Source organism: Anarrhichthys ocellatus, unplaced genomic scaffold (genome assembly GCF_004355925.1).
Source record: "Anarrhichthys ocellatus isolate YVR2014 unplaced genomic scaffold, GSC_Weel_1.0 scaffold3, whole genome shotgun sequence".
Taxonomy (NCBI): domain Eukaryota; kingdom Metazoa; phylum Chordata; class Actinopteri; order Perciformes; family Anarhichadidae; genus Anarrhichthys; species Anarrhichthys ocellatus.
Window position 1 is genome coordinate 5,785,392 of NW_022280033.1, and position 25,743 is coordinate 5,811,134.

Genomic DNA, 25,743 nt, shown 5'->3' on the forward strand with positions numbered 1-25,743 from the left:
GTCACAATCAGATCACAGTTAGACCATTGTAACTGCCATTTATTTTAGTGGTGACTCCTTCAAATCCTACGATTGTGCGCTGAGTCAGAGCAAACTAAATGAGACTGTCTTATCTAGACTGTGAAATCACTGTGACAGCCCCAGTTTATGCAGTATTCACTACATCAGCGGTGTGGTGGTTTGTTATACTCTTCATATTACATCGCTAAAATGAGTGCAAGACACTGATGCCATCATGTTTTTACGGGCAAACAGATTGAGTGGCACACAGTAGTAATATCTTCATTCAGCCTGGTGTCTCGATGCTAACTTTCCCTCTCCCGGGATCCTCCGTGCACAACCGAACTGGTCTGATGAGGTGAGGACTTCTGCAGAAAAATACTGTGTGCTTTTGTTGATCGGCCCGAATCTGCATGGCAGATGTCCTTTTTAATGGTTTCAATTATGAGTGTAGGAACATGAAAAAATCGCTTACAATGCCCTGGCCTCTTCCCTGATTTGGTCTCTAAATTTGCTGACAGCTGAGTGAAAATCTCATTGTAATTTAAATTGTATCGGGGTTTGCAGTGATGATTAGATGTATTTAAAAATTCATCCACCTCTACTGAATTCATCATCCATCAATCAGCCACACCATCACTGAGACGAAAATGACTGCTTCTCCACAATGGGTTTGATAGATTAGTAAATCTCTTTTTTTCCAAAAGAAAGCAGCTGTTGTTTGCGTCTCCCTATTGCAACTCCTTTAATTACAGCAGACTTATTGACTGTTTAAAAATTCTTCCACCCATCCATTTCTATCCATATTCCCAGTCAACACATTCTCACACCAATGCGTCAAATACTGCATTTTGGTCGGTGGTCCTAAGCTTGAAACGATGACTCTCTACATACCCCTCTAGAGTTAGTTTTGTACGTGTCAATGGCCGCATGTCAATATGTGTTTATTACGGGTATAGTGACTTTTCAACATAAACTTACATTTTCACAGGAAGTAAGGTTCAGGCAACAAAACTATAGGAAAAGAGCTTTGTTTACGTTAACGTACTGACTAACGACTCAAATCTCTATCGAGCGACTAGCGTGACAAAAGTCAACTTCACTTAAAAATTTGCTTTTGGATGCCAACAGTGGTGTCCAGGACCAAGATTTTTGTTTTGCTTTAAGGTGTACGTATACAGTATATGAGACTGCTGACATCAGATGTCTTCTAGCTAGCAGGAAATGAGTGATAGCCCCTGTCCACTTCAGGGGGAACATTTAAGAGTCATTATTCCACCATTATCATCCTCGCCAATGACTGTGGAGCGCTCCTACATCAGTGGGCTCTCTGCGCCATAATGGGCCTGGGGTGTCCATTATGAAGCCAAAATGGCCGCAGACAGACTTTAGCTATAGTCTGCTAAAAGTGGCTGAGGGATAGGGGGGTAGGGGCGATAAAAATAAAAAAATATATAGCTTTATGAGTCACTTTTCTATTAGCACAAATAAAGATAAAGTTGTTGAAGTTTCTTGCATTAGCAGATGGTGGAACAAGTGAAATAAATAATAGATACAAATAAAAAAAGTTCTGCAGGCACAGCATAAAGGGTGCCAATCATTCTGACCACAGTCTCTTTTGATTATAGTAATGAAGCAGAACTATTACAATTACTTTGATCTGCAATTTATAATTATATTCATTATCAACTAATCTGTTGGATATTTTCTTTGAGTAATCAATTTGTTTAATCTATGAGACGTCCAAAAAAACCCATTTCCATTACAAGTTGTGAGACATCTTCAAATGTCCTGTTTTGTCTAACCAACAGTCCAAAAGAGTTCCAATTGAAAATAATATGAAACACGTTCACAGAAAAGTGGCAAGTCTTCACATTTGAGAAGCTTGAACCACAGAATTGCCATTTTACAATTAATCCATTCCCCAAATAGTTGCTGATTTATTATCTTGTCATTGACTAATTCCTGAATTAATGAATTGTTGCAGCTCTAATATGTTTATGTTTAAAGATACTGTATGCACCCGGCAGGAATAACACAAGTAAGTCTCAGGAACAGGACTGTCTCTGTTTTCAGTGCGGAATACAGAATACAGTCTATTGTTGCCAGCTGACACATTTAGACACCGGATCAGTGTTAAAGCATGCTCTAGATTTGTATTACTGTCAATCACATGACTTTCTAGTATTAGCATTTCATGTTGCACAAAGGACGATTTGCCAAATGCCCTGGTGTACATGCAAGGTTATGTCTGTCTAACACACACACACACACACACACCTACACCACACACACATAGACACAGTAACACACTTCCTACTCTGTAGAAGTCTTTCTTGCAGTCTCCTGAGCATTCATGCAAAAAGCTCCAAATAATCCTTCTATTTCTCTTGCGCTCTCTTCTTGTTCTACTTTAACTACAGTGCATCTTCCTCTACCTCTGCTCTCTGACATTCCCGCTTTCCTGCTCCTCCTCAGCATGTTATGTAGTTGCTCCTGTACTCATGATTTACAGAGCCTTAATGTACTCCTGTGCTTGCAGTCAGTAGATGAAATCGTCATTTGTCACATTAATAGTCCTGCCCCTCTGCCAACCATGCACACACACACGCACACACACACACATACACAACCCTTTCCCAGTATGGCTTAATTTACAGAGCACCCCCTCTTATCATCCTTCCCTCTCTCCCCCTCCTAACCCTTCCTTCTCAGGCCTCTCGCCTTATCCCTAATGCCTTTTCTCCAAAACTCCTTCTTCTTCACCTTCCTCCGGTGTCATGGTGGATTTAACGTAATGGTGTCTTACCTGTATGTGTTTGTGATGTTCGTGACGTGCAGTCCTTGTTCTGCTTCTTAAAATGCTCAATATCATATGGTTTATGTCATGTCTTACTTTCTTGGTTACTTTTTGCTACATTTTGCAGAAATTGAAGTAGATTTTATAATTAGGTGGTATTGTGAAATGCAGCGAGAGAACATTTAATTGCTGTTTTGTACAATATGCTCAGCTGTTTATGCTGAAATTATAAGAGCCCCGCTGTGTGAAAAGTGCTGATTTGAATTTTAAAGGGAGCATTTGCAGTAGCCTGTCCCGTGTCACATGCGAAATTAGACAATCCTTGTAGTAGATGATTATGCAGCTCATAACAGAGATAGAGCCTAAAATGAAATGCAAATTGAATAATCTTCATTAAAACCGTTTTTGCATTTGGATTCACATTACATTCTCTTTTCTGTTTAATTGCCTATTTTTGTGTTTTGCATCTTTTAATCTAAGAGAGGACGCAAATCCACACAAATGGGCAGGTCAAGAGTGTATAGGGTCAACGATTATGAAACGTGAAAACAATATAAGCAGTGGTTGCGACTAATGAAGTGGTATTGCTTTAAATTCTATTTTGTTTTTTGTGAAAACTGTCTGATTGGATCAGTTAGTTTTAAACCGGAGGGTGTGAAAGTAGGATGATCTGTTTTCTGCAAATGAATGTTTCAAACACATTTTAAAACCAACTGTAGTAAAAATTTAGAATTTGGTCGAATGAATCATATTTTTAGGTCATTAATCAACTGTCAGATAATTTGAAGAGCAAAACACGAGTGCCTAACTGCATGCTCAAGTCTACCCACTCTCATTAAATATTTACCACCACTTAGACAGAACAGCTTTTCTCTTCAATTTCGGACACATTAATAATGTCGAAGATGGCATTTTCATCTTTAAAATATATTTGGCACTTTGTTCCAGCATTCATGATGACCCGCTCTAAGAGGATCTAAAGCAGATTTTGCCCAAATGACATGTACAAATGTAGGGATGTTAAGTCCCAACGCAAACATTACAATTACAGTATGTCTGCAGTCTGACTCCGTGTTGGTTTACAGATGATGATCATTTGTACATGAAAGAGAGACATGGAGTGAAGGATGTGTGGGACAATATTTAGCTCGGACTGATTGGAGACATCAGTTTGCATCTTACTTCCTGTATCGAGCTAAAATACTCCAGATGTTTATGTGTGACTGAACCGCACTGACTCCTGTACTTCTGAGTCTGATTCATCTGCTGTTAGCAAGTGACTGTTGACTTCAGCGAGCCTTTTTGCTTTGATCAGCTGTCTCATTCTTGTCTGGGGACAAGGATTAGACTCTAATCATTAGAGGATGCCCCCCTCTGAATCTCTCATCTACACATTATAATACGATGTCAGTACCAACCCCCTCCTGTCTTGTGATCTGTTCTGAACTGCGGAGGCTCAGACGTAATCCTAAGCAGGATACACAAAGAACCATCTTGAATTTTAAAACCAGTTGAGCACACTTTCTTGAATAATGTACAGCGCTCTTTAAACCTGAAAGAATTAAAATCTTGTTAGAATTGATTACAGTTTGGATTAACTTGAAATACACATCTCAGCATGTTTAATCTTATTCCTTCTCCTCTGCTTTTTTCCCCCCGACCCTGTTTTCCTCCATATCTCTGCTTTTTCTTTCATCGTCCTCTATCTCTTTTAAATACTTCTGTGTCCTCCATCCTCATTTCCTTTCTTCAAATCCTTGTCTCCACCCCTCTTCCTTTACTCCTTCATCCACCTTCTCTCTATTTATTTTTCCTCTGTCCAGCATGCGAGCTGATGAACCAGGGGATCCTCGCTCTGGTCACGTCCACTGGCTGCGCAGCTGCGAGTGCCCTGCAGTCTCTGACAGACGCAATGCACATTCCCCACCTCTTCATCCAGAAAAATGGAGACGGTGCACCCCGCACTGCCTGCCAGCTCAACCCGAGTCCAGAAGGAGAGAGCTACACCTTGGCTGCCCGTCCACCTGTTCGAATCAACGATGTTCTGCTCACACTCGTCTCAGAGCTACACTGGCAGAAGTTCATCATCTTTTACGAGAGCGACTACGGTGAGTTGAGACGAATGAGAGCAGTTGACGGTCAAATGCATCTCATAAACAGGACATCTGTAAGTGAGATGATTTCAGCTCTTTTACTTAACTGTTAATGCTCCAAGACCATCTACAGTGGCGGGCTGAAGAAAAGCCTTATTAACACGAATTTATTCGCTGGAAAGAATACACAGAGTCGGAACTAAGATGAAAGAACATCATAACTCCCACGCAGACACACACACATAAACACATATTGTACACGCACGCTGCTAAAAAATATATCAAAGTTTACTAGAAATTGTCAGGAAACCATTCACCATTAGTCGCGTCTTCATGAAGAGACCAGTGTGTGGCTAATTGGCTCATTTGTGGCACCGGAGAACGGTGTCCCAATAGTACGTAATGTATCTTCAGATGTTATCCATTTCTGTTTCATTATTCTCCCCACGACGCCCCCGCGGACCAGACCTTTTGTGACCCACATTTGGCAAAAGGCAAAGCACTGTGATTGCCAAGTCACTACAAGGGCAGAAAGATGAAGAGAATATATTGCTGCATTGGCATTTCTCAGATGATACTTTGCCACTGCTGGCTAATTTTTTTTTTTTTACTACTTGGAAGAGTGCAATCTAGAGAAGAGCGTAAATCGTTTTATTTTTTCCATTCAGCGAAAGCTATAGTTGATAAAGTGTGTAGTAAAGCAAGCCCTCAAGGGAATACAGCCACCCACTGACCAAATACAATTTTCCACCACAGGTTGGTCCGTACGAACATGGTGACATGGTGACATGGTGTTTCGCATTTACAGAGATCTCTCCTTGGATTTGTTTCTGACATTGACACTGCTTCCCAAACACACATACCCACATACACACACACCCACCCTTACCTCCCTATCCATATCAGCCACTCTAGCACCATATCCCTTCTTATCCGATATCCTACAAAAACCAAGTGTCCCTTAAGAAAGGTAACAGTACCCTGACCTGTGCTCTCTCCCCCATGCCTAGTAATCCTACTAATGTGAATTCCTGCACCTCTAATTCCATCACATTATTCCTCACCATCTCTCTCTGTGATTCATGCCCCCTACATCTCATGCTCCATTGACTCCTCTTCCTGACATCTTTCCCTAATTATATCGTTTATATTGGGCTATATATTTTTATACTACGTTATTCATAGTTTTTATAAATGGCCCTAACTTGACTTCAAAGAAAAAAAAATGCTTTGTAGCATTTAGACTACTTTTGCCATGTAGCTGTAGCTTAGCTTTCTGCAATTCTCTGGAGGGAAGCTTCTGTGTAGTGAAGCTTCATTTAATGTAGAGTAACTGGTAGCTTAGTGCACTACACTTTCCAAGTCGCTTGCACAACACTGCTAGTAACTTCGGCACTCTTTGAATTTTATAACTCCCTTCTCTTCTTTTCCACCTTTCTTGTCTCATTTGGTTGTTTATTTCCTCCCCAGATTAAACACATGACCTTTGCTTTACTGATACTAATTTCTATTTCTTTAAAGGTTTCTTTGCCAACTCATCCACCTTCTCATTCCCCCTCACTGTACATTTTACCCGGCCTCCCAGATCTGCTATTCTTGTGGCTGATTATTTGCTTTTACCTCTAGCAAATACCAGTCTGTATCAAGCCACACAAGCATCCATGGAGCCACCGCGGATAAACCACTGAATGGCATATCCGCAGATCAAACACTCCGAATTATTTTGCAATGTCATTCCCTATCCGACCAGTTATCTCTGATACTTCTCCCAACCCTCCAGCAACACTTCTTCTGTGGGTTGGAATCATTGTGTCCCTAAACATTAGCCTAATAGTTTGCCATCAGTTAACTCCGACTGCATTTTTCCTATTTCTACCTGTAGGGCAGGTGCTGGCGTTGTTTTAGAAGCCCCACTGCACACTCTCAATGCCTGTGCCGGAATAACATCCAATTTCCTTATAAGAGCCGTGGCTGCTGATCCATACGCTATACTGCTGTAATCTAACACAGATCTTATCAAGGCCACATACATTAAGTCTCTTCCTGGTGAAAAAGTTGTTTTTATACTGAGAACCTACACCCCCAGTCATGACCGCACTCCACTGTCTCATCAATTGCTCATTGTACTTTCTTGATTGCATGCTCCATATTCCTTCATCTCTTCCACAAGGCCACATCATCCGCAAACAGGGACCTACATCTATCTGCTTTGAGAAGACGTCATTGATCATAACAATGTATAGCTATTTGTCTCACTAGCAAGCTCTCTGTCTGACTAGCTAGCTGTCTGACGGTCTGTCTTGCTTTCTATCCATCCATCTGCATTTTAAGGATTTTCAATCAGTTTCCCCCTGATGCGATGCAGTTCCATTCACTGAATCAAATCCTATCAGAAACTCTTTATGTATGACATCTCAAGCCAGCACAGTGCACCATAGCCTTAAATTGCAAGTCCTGTGAGAGGGAACCCATGTCTAACACACGAGGGCTCGGTGTAACAAGGCACTGTTGGTGAGAGATACTGGATGGGAATACTAGTTCTAACAGAATAGCCTTTTTTTTAGGCCTGCTAAATTAGGTGCTACAAAGTCTGCACCGCTGACATTTGTGCTTGTGTTACACTGTTTAACTCTGCACTCATTAAATTAAGGAATGTAGCGGCTAATTAGGATCCTCATCACAGAACAGTCAAAATACCCATGGTGCCTGTCTGGAAGCAGTACTACAGTGCCTAGAGAGAAATGTGCCGTCTGTAAATTAGTGTAGGCACATCATATTTAAAGAGATAGTGATGATGTTAAATTTAAACTTCATACATACGAGTAGGGAGAAGCTGCTTCAGCGGGTCATTCAGTTTTATTCTGATTATGTATTTGTGCGTGGTAATGAGTACTTTACATTTATCAAAGGTAGCATATTAATTAGTGTTTACTATCTTAAACTTGAGTTGAATTGTGCGTGAAAAAAAGAACATTTGGTATATAACACTTAATTTATTCAGCCAGGGCTGACATGCTGCTTGATAAAAGTTGATTTGAAAATGTTTCAGCATGAAGTCAAAAACAAAGGCATTTACTTATAAGGTGAACAAAATATCCAGAATGGATTGTCAGGTAGTCCGATCGTTTTTTTTCTTTTCCTATCCATTGGTGGATTTCAAAATTGAAATGTACTGAATATACGGTGAGTTACAGTTTTTCCAATAGATATTTAGAAAAGGGAAATACAAATGAATTATACAGGGCAACGTATTTCATTCATTTATAAATACAGGATATATTGCATTGCAAACTGTTCTTTGTTTCTACTGTACTCCTCCCATCACCTCTTCCATCACTGTTAAACCTTCATAAGCAAAGATAGGTTTTGATCATCACATCACTTCCAACTCATGCTGTCGGATCAGTGATAATCAAAGAGCGGAAATGAGATTATGTAACTTAAATCACAGCACAGGACCTCAGGTCAGGTTCTCAGTGTGATCTTGTCAATGCCCTCCTGTGTTCTCTTTCCAGCTCTCTGCATGTGTTTAGCATGAAAACATTGTGACACCGCCTTCAAGTTCCTTTTGTGATATTTGTCACATTCTCGGGCAATCTCCAGTGGTGGTAGTGCAGAGCATTTGGTTTAGGTTTGTCAGAAATGCCTAAATTGTAATTATGTTATGTCTTACTTGCAGATTTTACACAGATAATTATTTAGTTTCATTAACGGCTATAACGGATGATCATTTTCATCATTTTCTAGATTAATTGTTTGGTCCTCAAGACTTCCTAACCAATAGTCCAAAACCTAAAGATATTAGTTTCACAATCATATTAGACTAAGACAACAGTTTCAGAGCGGGGAAATAGTGAATTTCTGTCATTTATACCTCAAAAATGTCTTTTTTGTTAACTTATCAACTCATTAATTCAGCTCAAGTTTCATGGGAAAATTAAAAGACCAGAAGAACTGAGCAGCTTGCACGCCATACTGTATATGAGTCAGTGCAATTGCCTTAAGCCAATCAACAAATGATGATAAAGTAAGCTGCTTTGTAGCACCAGGCAGCGCTACTGTCGTATTATCAAAATCCATGTCAACTGTCTCAAGTTTGAAAACATTTTCTGGCATGTAAATCATTTGTGATTCGATCAGAAAACTATATATATATATATATATATATATATATATATATATATATATATGAGATATATTACCTGCAATATATCATTATTCTGCAGTTGTTTGATTTTAAATAACAAAAAGATGGCTGCAAGATAGATTGAGCCGGTTTATTAAGTACTGTGATGCTTTTATCAGACAATACAACATGCATAAATAAAACAAATGATTCATTGCCTGATGCACTAAAAGTCTGACGGTGAGACTTTATATTTAACCATCAAATAGCAGTTACAGTACATTGATTTATTGGATGAGAATCTTGTCCGCACTGCCAAGGCCTGTGTTTTTTTTCCCTCAGTCATAATCCGATTTACTGATTGACTATGACAAGACACTGCTGATCTATGATCAGAGCGCTCAGTCTCTGTAGTATGATATCACTGCATAGAAAGATGGGAGCATTTGATTCTTTCAGAGATCAGAAAGATCATCTCATTCAATTATTTTTTAAATCAGATATTTCAAACCCATACCAAAATGAAAGACTGTCTGAATGAACATGTTGAAAAAGGACATTTAATTTATAGATTCAAATGGCGCATGATTGCTATATCAAGGCCATCAAACACGTAAAGTAGCAGAGGACTGATTGATTTCTGGATTTGGTGTGATAAGGCTGCGTTTTGCTGGGATGTTGTGTCATCAATTTGCTGAGGGTGCATTCTAGTCTACAAAAGCAGATGCTGGTAAAGATAAAGCACCTTCTTTCACATAGCCTCAGGCATCGCACTGTAGCACTACGTACGAAAACCTCATTATCTATATTACACTTTACAGACAACTATTATTGTAGTCTATCATATTTCTTTAATCCTTTTGCTTTTGGATTGCGAGAGCAACACCAGGCTCTCCAGTCATCTCAAGCAGCTGCCCTCCTTGACCCCGGGGGCAACGTATAGCTCGTTGTAATGAAGTGTGTCAGCGACACTTATTCATTCCAGTCTCCGTCAATGCATCACTTGCATAAAAAGCACATTATGTAAACGACCTCTAAGGCTTCACTTCTTCTGGTTCCATTTGTCATTGTATATTTTCAACATATAATTTGATTTTCTGTTGTGAGGGAGCTTGCTCCATAGTAAAAGTAACAGAAATAACCTTATTTTTGTGCTGTAGAAAGCCGACTATGTATTACGACTGCAAAAGATCCTTATTTGCGTTTACCTTTTGGGCCTTCAGACTATAAGAGAGAACACAATTATATGAATATCCTATAACAGCCTATTGTTAACCAAAAGACCCTCTATGCGTTCTTTTTTCCCTTGGTTCTGTACCTTGGTTTTGTCATCAAGAATAGTCCTGTTGCAGATTTCAGCATTGCTCTCTGACTGCCCTGTAGGGTAGGCTAATGCCTCTGCTTCTTTATTTGAAAAGGACAAAATACACCCAGTGTATGTCAAGGCCACACAAGTTCATCCCTCCCACTGAAAAATAAACTTCTTGATGGCCAGTCTTCTTGCTTTGCAGTCAAGGACCATGTAGCCTCTTGTACATTTGTGGGCACTCTTCTGAACCTGAGTGTCCAGATATCAAATTAAACTTTCAAACAACTGTTGGCTGTTGTCTTGTGGCTGCATTTAAATGACATCGACTGAATCCACAGTTGTGGGTTTAGTTCCTGCGGTGAATCAAAAGATTACATTGGACCATGACCAGACACAGTGTTCAGTGGAATTGTCATGCAATGCTTTGTATTAAATCAGATACAACGTGCCTTTCTATCCGGGATACACCTTCTAAAATGACTCGACAACTATGGGATGGATTGGCATGGAATTTAGTCATTAATGCTGACTTTGGTGATCCCCTGACTTTTCCTCTACTGTGAGGTTTATATTTGTTGCTTTTAGTGAAATGTCTTAACAACTATTAGATGGGTTGCCAAGACATTTTGTCCCCCTCAGGATGAATAGTAACAACAAAGGCCATCCTTTCACTTCCCATATAGCACCATCATCAGCTCAACATTTTAATTTGTCTAATGCTTTGGTTTAAGACTAAATATCTGCAAAACCAATGACTTTCCCACCAGTCTCTCACCAGAACTGGCACTCTATGTCAGCTGGTAACATTGTAAATATTACATCTGCATGACAATCAGCTTGTTTGCAGTGTCATAGTGAGCGTGTAGGTATGCTAACATTAGCATTTAGCGCAAAGCACCGCTGTGCCCAAGTACAGCCTCATAGAGCTGCTAGCATGGGTGTAGACCCTTAGTTTTAAAGGTTTGCAATATAGTATCTGCATGCATTTGTAAATGTCATTTAAGATGTTCTTTCACTGTGCTCACACTTGTTTGTGTGTGTGTATGTAAAAGGAAGCCAGATATTGATTCTGTGTGGGAGGGTGGACAGTGGGCATCTGCAAACAGAAGCTTCTGTAAAATTCCCTTCTCATCTTATAATAACAAGGAGAACATAAGAGGCAACTGGAAATTGGAAATCTTAAAGAAGGGTCAATTTTCTTGAACATCAGTAGGCTCCCTGGCAGGTTTATCTCAGTTAGCCTGCATTTAGTAATGACTATGGAGCAGCTACATCCGTCTCTGCCCGCCCTGTGGCGACTGGCTGTCTGCTAGAGGAGGAGAGAATTAGGCTGGGATTAGGTGTGAGATTGATTGAGTTGCTTTTGGTCCCATGTAGGAGGTTGTTCCTAATGTAGGAAGTGCATTTTTTAGCACAGGCAGGACAAACACAAAGGATATCTCCTGCAGAGTTTGAGGCAAGTCTGTAATGTGTAATGTTAGGGTTAGTGACAGATCTGAGAAAATTAAGCAAGCCTTTTGAGAGCAGTGAAGAGACTTCTGTGTAATGGCATAGTCTTTCTTATTGTATTACTTCATTTCATCAACACTAATGCTACATTTAGGCCATAAGGTCTTTTACACTGCCAACTAACTTGCCAGGTAATTTCACAGGGATTGATCGCACAGGTGACCTTCAGTTAATTGGCTCTCATAAGAATAGAGAGAAGGAAAGTTTAAAGGGAAAGGGAAATAAAGGATAGGTGCATAAAGGAAGAGAAACTGTTCAAATATGGAGAGTATTTCAGGTGTGTTATGCATTATATACAGTATGCATACCATCATAGTCTTACACCTGATAGCTGTCTGTATTAAATTTCATCTGGTAAAGTTCACCAGGAGCCAATGAGAAAAGTCAATTACTATGACATATGAAAATGATACAGATATTGTGTGTGTATATATATGTTTCTATTTCTCGCACTGTGTTGATTGCTGATAGTTTAATGTTATTGTTTATTGTTAAATGTTACGCACCAACTGCCACGACAAATTCCTTGTAGGTGCAAACTTCCTTGGCAATAAATAGTTCTGATTCTGATTCTGATATATATATATATATATAAAAATACATAGCTCTATTTTTCTCCTCACTAACATGTTGATTACCAGCTGGAAATGAATAAATAAATCCTGCATGAATAGCGACACAGAAAGGCACTTAACCTTTTTGTTAAAGGGTAAATAATTGGTAAGACCTAATTTGCATAGTTCTGTGTTGATGCTCAACAATTCAGTGACAAAAGTAGAAAATGTCTCGGGCCAATTTTCTGATTCTCAACAGATTATTTTAACCCTAAACCTGACCTGAAATAAATATATAAAACAAACTTAGTTGATACCCGACTGTCTTGTGCAGGGTTGATTTTTTTAAATTATTTTTTTTATTCCTGCCTTATTTCCGTTTTCTATTATTATGTTTTTATCATTCAATTTGTTGCATTCCGGTCTGACTGTCTCCCTTCGAAGCACACAGCATATCAAAGGTATGCCACCCAGACTTAGTAGCAAAGTAGGGCAATTCATTTTATTCTATACTCAAACTCGCATGGCGGTGTTGTGACCCAGAAATCCAATCACTAGGCAGTATCTTTGAGACCATTCACCAGGCCTGGACTGAGAGAATAATTGAGTCCGGGACTGTAACTCCAGCCGCTCTGCACATTCAGAACGGACTGCTTAAAGTGGAACCATTTTGTTGTCGGTGCTTTCCTTCATTTTTCAGAGTCTTTGACTGACAAAAGGAAAAGTACAATTGTAAACATCTGTCTTTTTTGCCAGATGAATGGACCACGGTTAACTGACAATAATAGAAGTACACCTCCTCTGTCCAAACAATGCATAACAATTTTGAAAGCTTAGTAGTGATTGTTCAACAGGCTCAACTAAAACCACAGTAAATGTTTGGAAAATCAATGTCCTCGCTCAATAAAGCAGAAAAACAAATTGTTATCTGCAAAGTTGTGCAACACCAGAGAGAGTTTTTCCTCTGCAAGGTGCTTGTTTTCTTTGTCTCCAGAGCCAAGTACATAATGCACAAAGTACACATTCAGACCTACAGACAAAGACTGACTGTGTATGCCGCCATATCCTCATCCACCCCAAAATGCCCTGTCTTCTGACAGATAATAGTTACCTGCTGTATGGATTTGATGTTTAGACCTTGTATCAATGCCATAGGCCATCGTTTGTTTTCCATTCATTCAGATAGTTCATATACTCAAATTTTCCTAAAATACCTTTAACTGTGTTTTAGTTTATAGACCTGCAGTCAGTAAAAGAAGGGTGGATTCACTTTCTGCTTTTCTCTGTGTCGCTTTAATTGCTCTTGTGGCAGTGCACGACACACTCGGATACATTTCAGATTTGCAAAAACAAAAATCTAAATTGCATATAATTAACTGATGTTATTGTTGCCAGCAAGACTCATCTCGGTTTTGAGTAAACACAGGCTGGTAGCGTACCCATTTCTCAGGGCTTTTCCGCTTGGATTGCAACGCAGCTTGACAGCTCAGTAAAAACCACTGAGTCCTTGATCATGAGATGCTCATTTCTGCATCGCTCCGATCCAAGAGGAAGTCCCGCTTTAGTTACAACTGGAGTAAGATAGAGCTGAATAGGATGTTAGTGCAACATCATGTGGTATTTCTTAGTCCCCCCCCCTATCTATCTTTCTTGTACTTCCAAAACAGATACTGTTCAAGCAAAAGATAGGTAAGAGAATACCGAGTGAGTGAGCAGGATGCTGATACATGAGGGGCAAAAAAGGGTTAAGTTTTGATATCTAAAACTTTCAGAAGCAGATTTGTGTTCAGAAATGACGCTTGGGTGAATGTGTCCAGAAATCAGACCTTTAATTCCCCGTTAATCCTCTTTTCTGCAGCCCCTTCCATGGCTGACACGGTTGCCTCGTGGAAAAGCCTGCTACGGGCTTGGAACGCTGCCTTTGAAGTCCAATACTTCTATCGGGGTCCTAGAGATATCGCGTGAAAGTTTTCCCTCAACACCTCATCGGATTAAAAACTCTTGTTTGTTTGTTACAGTACATTTCTTCTATTTCCCATTTGGGAGATGCAAGGTTTTCAGTCAACAGCAACCTCACTTTTTTATTACTACTGAATATAGTTTGTGTCTTTTGAGCAGTTCTTTAGATCTCTCATTGTGTTTATTCAATCTAAACAGCACTGTTGTTCAAGGTATTAGCAAGGCCCTGCTAGGTAGATTAATGTTGCATTGCGTGTGTGTAGGTTCATCCATTCATGCAGGTTGTACAACCTTCATTCATGTTAGGACTCTCAAAGACTTCATGGTGTGATAATGATGTTGACGAAGCCTCTTGGATGAGTTATAAACGTCTTTAACTCCACAACTTGTTTATTTGTGTCCACGAGTTCGTTATGTGTTTGCTTGTTCAGTCTTCACACATACATGGTTCACACTGAAGAACACGTTAAATATGAAATCAGATCATATGTTCAGTGTATATTCGATATGTTACTGCAGCTAAAAATTGTATATAGAAAATATTGTAGCCAAAATGAATAGCAATGGGCCAGCCGTGGGACAGGAGGGAAGGAGCTATGATTAACTTACAAACTGTGTTTGTGCTGTAACAAAAGGAGGGATTACACAGAGGTTCAGCTTTTGCCCGTTGTATTCAAAGCAACACCACCAAGAATAACTGTTTCAATTTGGAGACAAAGAATACAAAGAGGTGTGTGTGTCTGGAAGCGAAATAGTTTTCAAAGAGGGCTGCAGTAAGAGTTTGGCAACGCTTCAAAAATGATGAATGATTTAATTTCATGTTTTGTTCTGCCCTTTGAACATTTTTATTCAGTGAGAATGTTTGTTACCCCCCCCCCCAAAATAAATTGCAATATAACAATGGCAGGGGAAATCGAACGTTGCATCTAATTCTTTATGATTTTCTTCATATGGTACTTACTCATAGTGCTGTCTCACTTTGCCTTAAGTGCTAAAGACGGAGAAACAGGGGCCGTGTACCAATGTGTTTCTTCACTGCTCAGACCAGGTCAAGGGCTTTATTAGCCTAATTTCTAGTTTTTGCCCAGAGCAAAAAATTATGTGGCATATCAACTTAAATAATTACCACTTATTAAATATTGTAGGTTTGTGTGTGTATTTTGCGTTTATGCAGCTATATGTATGGTTAAGCCAGTTTGCCTTTCTATCCCTCTGTATATCGTCTGTTCTGAGCACTAGAGTGATGACTCATCAAACCTCCAGAGATGCAACAGGGGATAACCCACCTGCCCATCCATCCTTCTAGACACACACACACACCTACACACACACACACACACACACACACACACACACACAGAGGTCTGGCGCTAGCGATTTTGCCTAACCTCTCTTTAACAATGCGGCATGACTTGGCAAATGCTGGGCTGCTGCTCCCTCTGTGACTGCTGGGATTGGTGTACTTATTGTGAGCTCCCTGCTGCACATCACCTTTTGATTTGTGTGACTTCTTATGAATGGTTTCCTACAGCACACACACACACACACACACTTAGTTCTCCGGGGACAGCAACACCTGCTTGCAGTTTCATATCCTGTAAACCCCAGGAAACAGAAAGACAGGAGTGCTTGTTGTGTTTTGTCACGCTTCAGATCAAGAGCAATGAATAAAACTTGCCTCGAAGCCACTGGAACAAAGCCTGAAAATATAGAGTGCATGCAGGTGCTGAAATTAGAGGTTGTTTACCCACATTTCTGATTAAATGCTCCAGGAATAAAGAATTGCATAGTACCTGCCTCAAGTTTTTTTCTGTTACATTAACATATGTTTAGATCACTCATTCTCTGTCATTCGTTCTCCTCCTTTAGACATCCGGGGTTTGCAAACCTTTATGGATCAGGTGTCTCGGCTGGGTCTGGATGTGTCCTTGCAGAGGGTGGACCGCAACGTCAGCAGAGTCTTCACTGACCTCTTCAACACGATGCGCACTGAGGAGCTCAACCGGTACCGGGACACTCTGCGGCGGGCCGTGTTGCTCATGAGCCCTCGTGGTGCACAGGTGTTCATCCACCAGGTAGGCTACATTGCCTTTAATACTCATCACTAAGACCACACTAGTGAACCTTCAGTTATTAAAGCGATGAAACTAGATGCGGCTGCCTTTCTCAACCGTGTCGAGTTCTGACCCAAAGCCGATGGCAGAGGTCAGACTGTGTGTGTTGCTTTGGATATTGAGTTGACCAAAAATAAAAACACATTCAAGTGCCAATATTCTGCATCAAATGTTACAAATATATCCCTGGATAGTAAAACATTCATTCAGCCTGCACTGCACTGCCAGCGAAATGAGTCTTGTGTAGTGCACAGATCCACAGCCCTGCATATAACCCCAGGCACAGTACAAACAAAGTCATAGATGATTTGTATCTTTCTAAGCTCATACTAGGGCTGCAACAGACTTTTTTGATTAGTGAGTAATCTGTTGATTATTACTTTGATGAATTGATTAGTAATCCGATAATACGTTTTAAATTATTCTAAAACCTATTCTTTATTTTACTGTACATCTTTGTGTTATTTTACTACAGTAAATAAATCAAACAAAATTAAATAAATGGGTATTGGGGATGATGCCATGCACTGAAAATAAAAGGGAAACTGATATATATTTGATCAGATACGTTTCTGTTGTGAAGAAATAAAGGATGCACTCTAGACTGTCTCTGACTACCGGCAAGAAATATTCCCAAAACTCCATAACGTTATTTCAGCGAATTAGCGTTCGCTAAATCTGCCTTCTCTTGCAGATTGGTGTCAGTTTTGACAGACAATGTATTTTTACAGGTTCATTTAAAGACAAACTGAAATACCTTCTGTCTATTGTCTCTCTGTTTTTGCGTTGGATCAATATAACCAGGCATTAGCTTTATCAAGCGTTAGCTTTAATATAGCTTTATCAGGGGCCCGGCTACATTGATCCATCAGAGACATTGTCACGTCCGATGCACCATAACATAGACCCAACTAATCGATGATGAAATTCATTGCAAACTATTTTCATTATCGGTTTAATCGATTAGTCATTGCAGCCCTAGCTCATATCCTAACAAGCCAACTTCTCCTCTATTTACTCTTTCCACATCATGTTTGCTAAGTATAACAGTTGGAATCAGAGGAAGATGAAGTAGTTAATGCATCCAACTCAAGCTTTAGAACACATTTTTCCATCTTTCATGTCACCTTACCAAGTTAAAAGTCATTCGTTAATCAGCAGCCCTCTCTTCAAAATGGTTCACAAGAGATGGACTGCTGTGTCCATAACTGACCCCACTAAGGGCAGACAAAAGTGGAATGTTTTTCTTTAATCATCTGTTGGGGTTTTACTCATTACAACCATGTTGAATAACTTTGTACCGTTGTGCTTTAGCATGATTGAAAGAACAAACCTGCGTGGCATTGACAGTGTTCCCGACAGTGACAAATATGGCAACATTAAAACGACCCACGTGTCTTGTTCTGCCCAATAAACATGTCACAGTCCGACACTTAATCTTCTGCTTGTCTGGCACGGACAGTGAAACAGTGATACAACACTGAAGATTTCCAGGTTATAGATAAAAGTTACATCTCCTTTTTACCAGTAAGCACTCAACCATGTCTTATCCGTGTTGAAACATCTACTCTTTTATTACCTTTATCCATATTTATTGACCAGAAGGCAAATTCTGACTTGTGATAGTTTATAACAATTTATGATGGTTTGGTTTGTCAGCTTTCAAGGCGTCATGTTAGCAGCATATTTGCTGGTCAACTCCCAGCAAAGCAAAATATTTAAAATGTGTAAACCGAGTCTGAGGTCAAAACAACATGATTTTAGAATAAGCAATACAAACAAAAAGTGAGATTCACACATTTCATGTCAGTTGAATCAGCAGAAGGAGCCCGGATTTGTACAGAAAATACAAAAACTTGAAGAAGACAATGCAGCGAATGATGTCAAGTATATCCATTTAGAGGGAGTAGACAGTATTTCTCATTTTTGCCTACTCATACTTTATATGTTCTTTAAAACGTCTTGCTTGTCCTATTATTACTATATTACTGCTTAAAAAGATAGTGTTATATATCAAGCACACCGTGAGGAGGTATTTTCTCTTGTTGGAAAACCTTCTCACACTTCCTTTAATGTCACGTGCCACGAGAGAAAGGCTTAAGCTCTGAGTTATGATATTTTCACTATAAGTATTCTTATCCATCTTACTTTGTGAAGAATGGTTAATGCTCGTGGATGGAAATGAAAGTCGTGATGTATTGAAATGCTTTACAAAAGGGATATGAAATATGTCTTGATTTTGCATTTTTTTTTATTGCATCTTAAGCTCACTTACATTTAAAAATCACCGGAGGATAAGAGAGAAAATGCTTCTGAGACACGTGACATTATCACGCTGTATGTACTGCAATCCTGTCGGTATATGGTAAATGGACTTGTATTCATATCACGCCTTTCTAGTCTTCCGTCCACTCAAAGAGCTTTAAACTACATGTCAACATTCACCCATTCACACATTCATTCATACACTGATGGCAGAGGGTGCATTTGCAAGATGCCACCTGCACATCAGGATCTAAACTGATGGGCACATTCAATCACACTCACACACTGATGGCACTGCCTTTGGGAGCACTTTGGGGTTCTGGATCTTGCCCAAGGACATGTTGTCTGGAGGAGCCAGTACACACTCTCCACCAGAGATACTGGAGGAGAAAATGTAAATCTGCTAATATCTGAATGGAGGAGGATGATGATGCCTTGGAGGGTTAAAGTCATCATGAAGTGTCTCCGCATGAGAGAAAAAGTAAAGTTGCCATAGTGACTGGAAGTCGACAGAACGGTAACATGGATGTGAAGAAATGTGGTTAAGTAGTAGTAAAGACGGTTTGTGCAAGGTGTGACAAAAATGCATTAAGGCAGTATTTAGTATGGTTCGTGAAACCATGCTATGTTACCATGCTACCCAGCTATAGCAGGGTAGTCTTGCTGCTGCCCACAGAGACCTGCTCTGTTTCCGGCTCTTCTCCGAATGTGTCATATGTGTGTTTCATAGTTTTTTCATCTCCATTATTTTCTCTTCCTTACTTCTGCTCTGCTCTGTTCTACTGTGCATTACTTGTCTATACCCACTGACATGCATGGATTATTGAACAGGCCTACATATAGGCATAAACAATTATAAAACATGCATAATCACCTTAAAGAGACACAAAATGACCACAAAGAAAGGCAACATAACTACAAAGAGACATAAACGACTACAAAGAGATGCACATTTGCCACAAAGACATGCATAATTACCTCAAAGAGATGCAAAATTACCACAGAATGATGCAAAACAACTACGAAGAGACACACAATGGCTTCAAAGAGATGCAACGCAACTACAAAACGACAACATAGACACAAAATGAAGAAAAGGAGTCACAAAACGACTACAAATGACAGCCACATCTCTCTCAGTCTGGGTGTCTTGTTCCTATGTAGGGGTGTGGGTCATCTGTCTGCCTAGAGGCTCATTTTCATCATAAGCTGTCCATGCCTACTTACTTATCCCTCTACAAGGTCACGGGTAAGAGGAAAATATCTCCATATGCATTGGAAGGATGAAAGAGAGGCACCCTTGTCAGGCCGACAGTTCATCAAAGTATTAACATAGCTGGACTATATTCATACATTCTTTAATCCCAAATTCACCTGACTAACATTAAAGGACATAAGTGCATTAGCAAAAGTCTATTCTGTTCTATTCCATTCTGACAGTGCTCTACTTCCCTGAGTTACATATTCTGTCACAAGTCAGTTGTCACTTCCCCAGTCTACTCTCAGGCCAAAGTCATTTCTTATACTTTGAACAGGATGTCATTGACAGTGTGTGCGGTTTTATGCTGAAATTCTGGGCTCTCGCCTTGTCCCGTCCAAACAGTTGCCATCTCGTGTCTCGTTCACTTTGGCTATGAGGGGATGTAGCGTCTTCTGTCAGCTTCAGTGCCACCCCGTTCCTGACACCCAAGAACTCTCTGTTCCCTTTATGATAGGGAAACTTCACTTGAGTCACGCAAAGCCTTTTAGAGCATCATAAAGTGGAATTTTTAACTTTCAACTGTCCCATTTCTACGTCCTTGGCTATATTAGTGAGCCTTTGCTAAATCACTTATATAAAACGATGCACATTTAGGTACAAAAACGTGACATATTTTATGATGTACCAAAGTCACTTTCAATTAATTGTCAACGGTACAGCTCCAAGCTATATATCTTGAAGATTTTTGTCTCTCTGGGGTTTTGGCTTTGGGAGACATCCCTAACATTGATTAAAATACTTTAAGCAATTTAAATACCTGTTCTGAATGTGAATTGTTAAAATAAATAGTATGCCTTACAAGTAAGACTAATGTATGTTAAGGTTAAATTGAACATTTAAGGGTGTATTCTTATTAGAAAGCAAGCTTTTCCAAGTAACAGCTATCCACTCAGTAGAGAGTTTCGGTCTGTATATACCTTTGCAATGTAAAACAAGTTAAATGTCTCCTTATTCTATTGCATCTTGTCCCTCTGTGCTTGCGGGACAGTAGCATCCTAGAGGTGTTGATGTGAATGGAAACGGAATGGGTGGCGTCAGTTGGCATGCCAGCTGTGCAGGCCAGTTGATGGATGGAGCAGAGAGGTTGGGTGAGGTTTGCCTCTCTCCTTTGCGGCAGCCACACCAAGCTACAAGAGTGACAAGTGCTGCTGCCTGCTGCCAGGGAACGTGATAGGGAGAAAGAGATGCTGCACAGGGTGGCAGGAGGGTAAAGAGAGGGAGACGGGAAGAAAGAGAGAGCACAAAAAAGAGAGATGCAACGGCCGGGAGAGAAATACAGGACAGGAGGAGATGGATGTAGGGAGGAAAGGTCATAGATGAGAATGAGATGGGGAGCTTATCCAACATAAAGCACTTCTGTGTGAAACAGTAATGGGTGAAATCTAATGGAAGAGATGGCAGTGAAGAGAGACAAAAGAGATGAGTGCTGAAACACTGGAACTGAGTATTATATCTGACAAACAGTACCTATTTATAAAGGGAGGATTTTATAACCGGTGGATGAAAATTACTTCTGTGCGAAGAGATAATTAAGGTATGAACATATATGGATATCATTTAGCATTTAAATATACACCATGAAAGTGTGAATGCAACCCAGGTTGAAATGATGAAAACTTGTTCACATACATTTCTCTTACTTTGACAGTTTAAATGAGTTCAGTTGGAAGGAGGTCCAGTTTGTTTCCCTTCCAAAGACTAGATTGTGCCTCGTTACCTTTATAAACTTGACTTAAAAACTTTCCTCCAGAGCTTTTTCTGTTAGGGAGTAACCCTAACCCTATGTGTAGTGTGCACATATTGAAATCATGTTTAAACATGAACTAGTTCACCAGTGTACGGGGGGGGGGGCACTGCTTACTGGAATGGAGTCATCAGAGCGCTGTAACCTCACTGATCATCTGTTGAAGGCCAGAGGTGATTGAAGGAGAAATGGTCTGTATGTCTCTCCGACAACTGCTCATCTGATTAACTTCACATCTGGCGGGTGTATTGCTGAGGACCCAAGGAAGTGCAGTGTTGGGAGGAAATATTTAAAAAATTGTGTCGCATACTGTATTAAACACTCCCTGTCAGAGTAAATACATCGCTATTCAACTTTGTCCTGAAACCTGCCAGCATGATAGTGTCACGTGTCTCAGAAGGACATCCTGAACTATATGAAACGAACTGAACTTGTTTCTGTAAATTGTATTTTCCATTTTAAATAAAAGCTGTGTTTTAATCAAGCAGGCATGCCCAGACGTGTCAGCAGTGCTTTATGTGAACGGCCAAAGTATTCAAGAGATTGAATGATGACCTTCCCCTGCTAGACTCGTTGTTGTGGATTGATTAGGCTGGTGCCCTTGAGTATTGTGCTTTCTCCTGAAACTGCCACTTTATGGACCATCTCTGCCAACTTCAACGTCCAATTATTTAATTCAAAGGGAAGAAGGTCATATAGTAAATGCCATCACTAAGGATATATGTGTGCACTCTGTCGAGGTCAGCTATTTAGCAGAACTGTGGCATGAAATCTGGTTTTATTTGCTTGCTCTGTCACAGAATAACTTAAGCTTGTCCATCAAATCTGGCTTTATAATTATTATGATTTATTTCAGCAAATAATTCCTTTCATTTTTACGTTTTGTCCACCTAATTTTAAATGTCATGGTCTGTGATGAAAAGGTTACCACTCTGACTTTGCCTCAGTGGTTAAAGGAACGAAGTACAAGCTTATCAATTAGCCCAGTGGCTCAGGTTTGATCAGGCTTCTGGGTAGCAGCATCCAGGGGGGATTTTGGTGTTGCTCAACCGTGAGAGTAGGAGACCCAACATCAACGTCAGTTAGATATTGTGCTGAGAAATGTGTTGTTGTTGTTTTGAAACAACCACAAATAAATACAAAACTTGAGTTTACTGCAGCGTCTGGGCTGGCTGCTCGTGGGGAGCAGCTAGCTACTGTTGCTAACTGGAGGAACAGCCAGCCTTGTCCTTTGTCAAGCCTTGTTTCTTGACACCAAACTTAATAATTCTAGTGACATGGAGTATTTCAGTTTTATGCAACTTTATACCTCTAATTTACTACATGTCAGAGAAACGATTGAACTTTTTACCCTCTACATTTCCCCGCAAGTGGAGTTAGTTATTTTTTTGGATAAGCAACAAAAAACTACATTGTACAAAATACGGTGCTCTAGATTAAACTGTCCAACAATATATACAGTAGTTAAAATGTAACAGCTCCACCAGCTGGAATAAAATGTGGCTTCTGTGTTAAAGCATCAGTTATAATATTCCAATAATATACAAAAATACAACGCACTATTCTTCCCAACAAGTACTTTTACTTAATTTCTTTATTCAGTACATGTTGCCATCTTACTTTTACTAAAGTACGATCTTAAATGTAAGACTTAGTTTTTTACAGAGCAGCATTGCTACTTTTACTTTGGTAAAAGATATGAGTACTTCTTCCACCACTGCTTCGCATTAAATCTTTCTATGACATCAAAAGTGTCACATCTGTGCATCAATTGCATACAAGGTTCCAGTGTTGGAAGGGGATTCACTTGTCAAGACATGAGACCATGAATCGCAGATTAAAATTAAAAATGGAACCTTGTGACAGTTGAGTGTGAGATGCAACAAACACATTTGCCCTTGCTGGGAATTGTGTTTTGATGCCAAGGACCCTTCCGTCTTAATGTCACAAACGCTTGTGGACGGGGATTTCCAAGCGGTCTGAGTTGACATGCTATTATGGGTCGCTTTGGAAAAAGACAGGGTTGATGGCTCTTCTTGGTTGGGTAATTCAGTGCTATTGACATAAGAGCTTGTGGAAGAACAACGCACACACACACATATACGCATATAAGCATGCAAGTCTCACACACACACTTTACACATCTTTCCAACATATAAGCCGTTAGACACCTCTTGACAGTTAGCTCTCACTCTGACAAAACAATTGCAAAGGACAAAGAGATGTTAGAGTCAGAATGTCACCGGTTGAAAGCACTATGAAAAAAAATGGTATTTTAAGTTTGCGTCCACATGAATGTTAAGGTGAAAGGGGATTACCATTTATTAAATGTTGCAGAAACACACAGCAGACAGCAGGTGGCAGAGTTTAGGAAACAAAACATTTGCTCATTATTACATGCCATGTTTTCAATTAAAATGTTACTTCTTATTATCTCTAGCACTTTAGGTTGAAATCAAAGGATCAAAAAGGTTGATTTTACACCTAGAGCACCTTTTCAGCAGTAAGAACTAATATCCCCTGTCTGGACTGTCTTCATATCCTTTACCAAGTACTTTGTCTTTTCATTACTTTTTACAATTTTTACCCAGTTTTTACTGCTACTTTGGATTTTAACGGCATTTCTTAGTTTTATGAAACTGAAATATGATATCAAAAACAATCAATCATTAGATTCTTGTACCTGTGCAAATTTTCGCTGGACTGTTTTTCCCTCACATTTTTCTAAATATTCCTGAATGCAGCACAGTTGTGTCTTGGCACCTGGACCTCCCCTCTCAGATGGAATAAAGCTGGCCATGACCTGGAAGTGTTTATCCCAGCACGACTCATTAACCTGACACAGAGAGCATGGTGTTGGTGCAGGGGAGCGTAGCACTGGCACAAACAACATCCTTTGCATTCATGCAGAAGAATGCCCAAACACGTGCACACCTTCACTGCTTCACCCCGCATTCCTTCACAAGATTTATCACTGCCAGTTCTGTCTACACCCCCCTGCCTTAGTGCTAATGAGTTAGGCCAGGTCTAATTACAAAGCTCCAAAAGTACCTCTCAGCCTGAAACGCCACAGAAAAACACACTTTCAGCCACCGTCAAGATTCACTCCGACTGTCCGAGAGTACAAATGAAGGCCACGGAGTGTTGATGGTTGAGTGGCATCATTTGGATTGGGATGCTGGGAGAGTTTGTGGAGGTGACAAACAAAGCATCACATTAGGGATGGCCTGTACAGGGGGATTGCAGGTAAGTTTTGAATAGAGGACACAGAGTGAGAGACTATACAGCATCAAGATTATCTGTATACTGTATAAACAGACAATTTGCTCAGTCTGAGAATTTAATCATGTTTACTGATTGCATTATTCTTTAGACGAAAATCCCCTTTAGCTAAGGGCAGATGTCTTCATTTATAATTCAGACATACTTTAGGTTCAGTTGTGCTACAGCTTGAACATGATAATTGCCATATAATGGGCCCTTTAAAAAAATGCATTTGTACACTTAGTTATGAATTACAATATAAAATGTTTTTGCTAGTCTGCATATTATTGTCTATGTATGAATTGAATTCCTAGCTTATGTAAAGCTGCAATATTTTTTATTTGTCAGAAGGTTGACCAAGGACGCTAGATAAATATTATTTTCAGAAACTCTGAATGCAATTCATGGGTGTAAAAAGTGTCGAATCCCATTGTCCGTGTTAAAGCTACACTGCCTACTTGTCTTTCGTTGTAGTACCCAAAAGTATCCCCAAATTTCCAGATTCAGATCAACATAGCCGTTCAACACTTTATAAAGGGCTGATTGTTATTACCATTGCGTGCCCCTTTTAATAAATATAATGTGTCTTTATCCATCCAACACACCAGCAACCTGCAGCAAATGTAATGCGCACATATTGAAATCATTTTTAAACATAAACTAGTTCACCAGTACGGGGGGGGGGGGGGGGGGGGGTGGTGTGGGGGGGGGGGTGATCAGAGCAGGTAACCCCCGCTAATATTAC

General features: G+C 39.9%; 1 protein-coding gene across 4 annotated transcripts in view; it reads left to right on the plus strand.

The window, feature by feature from the left end:
- grid1a (glutamate receptor, ionotropic, delta 1a) overlaps positions 1-25,743 on the plus strand; it is a 189,153-nt gene that overhangs the window by 106,778 nt on the left and 56,632 nt on the right. For all 4 annotated transcript variants that reach the window (XM_031873572.1, XM_031873541.1, XM_031873550.1 and 1 more), the window contains exons 3-4: positions 4,624-4,908; positions 16,220-16,425. In XM_031873572.1, coding sequence (XP_031729432.1) covers positions 4,624-4,908; positions 16,220-16,425 — 491 coding nt within the window. The remainder of the gene's footprint in view (positions 1-4,623; positions 4,909-16,219; positions 16,426-25,743) is intronic.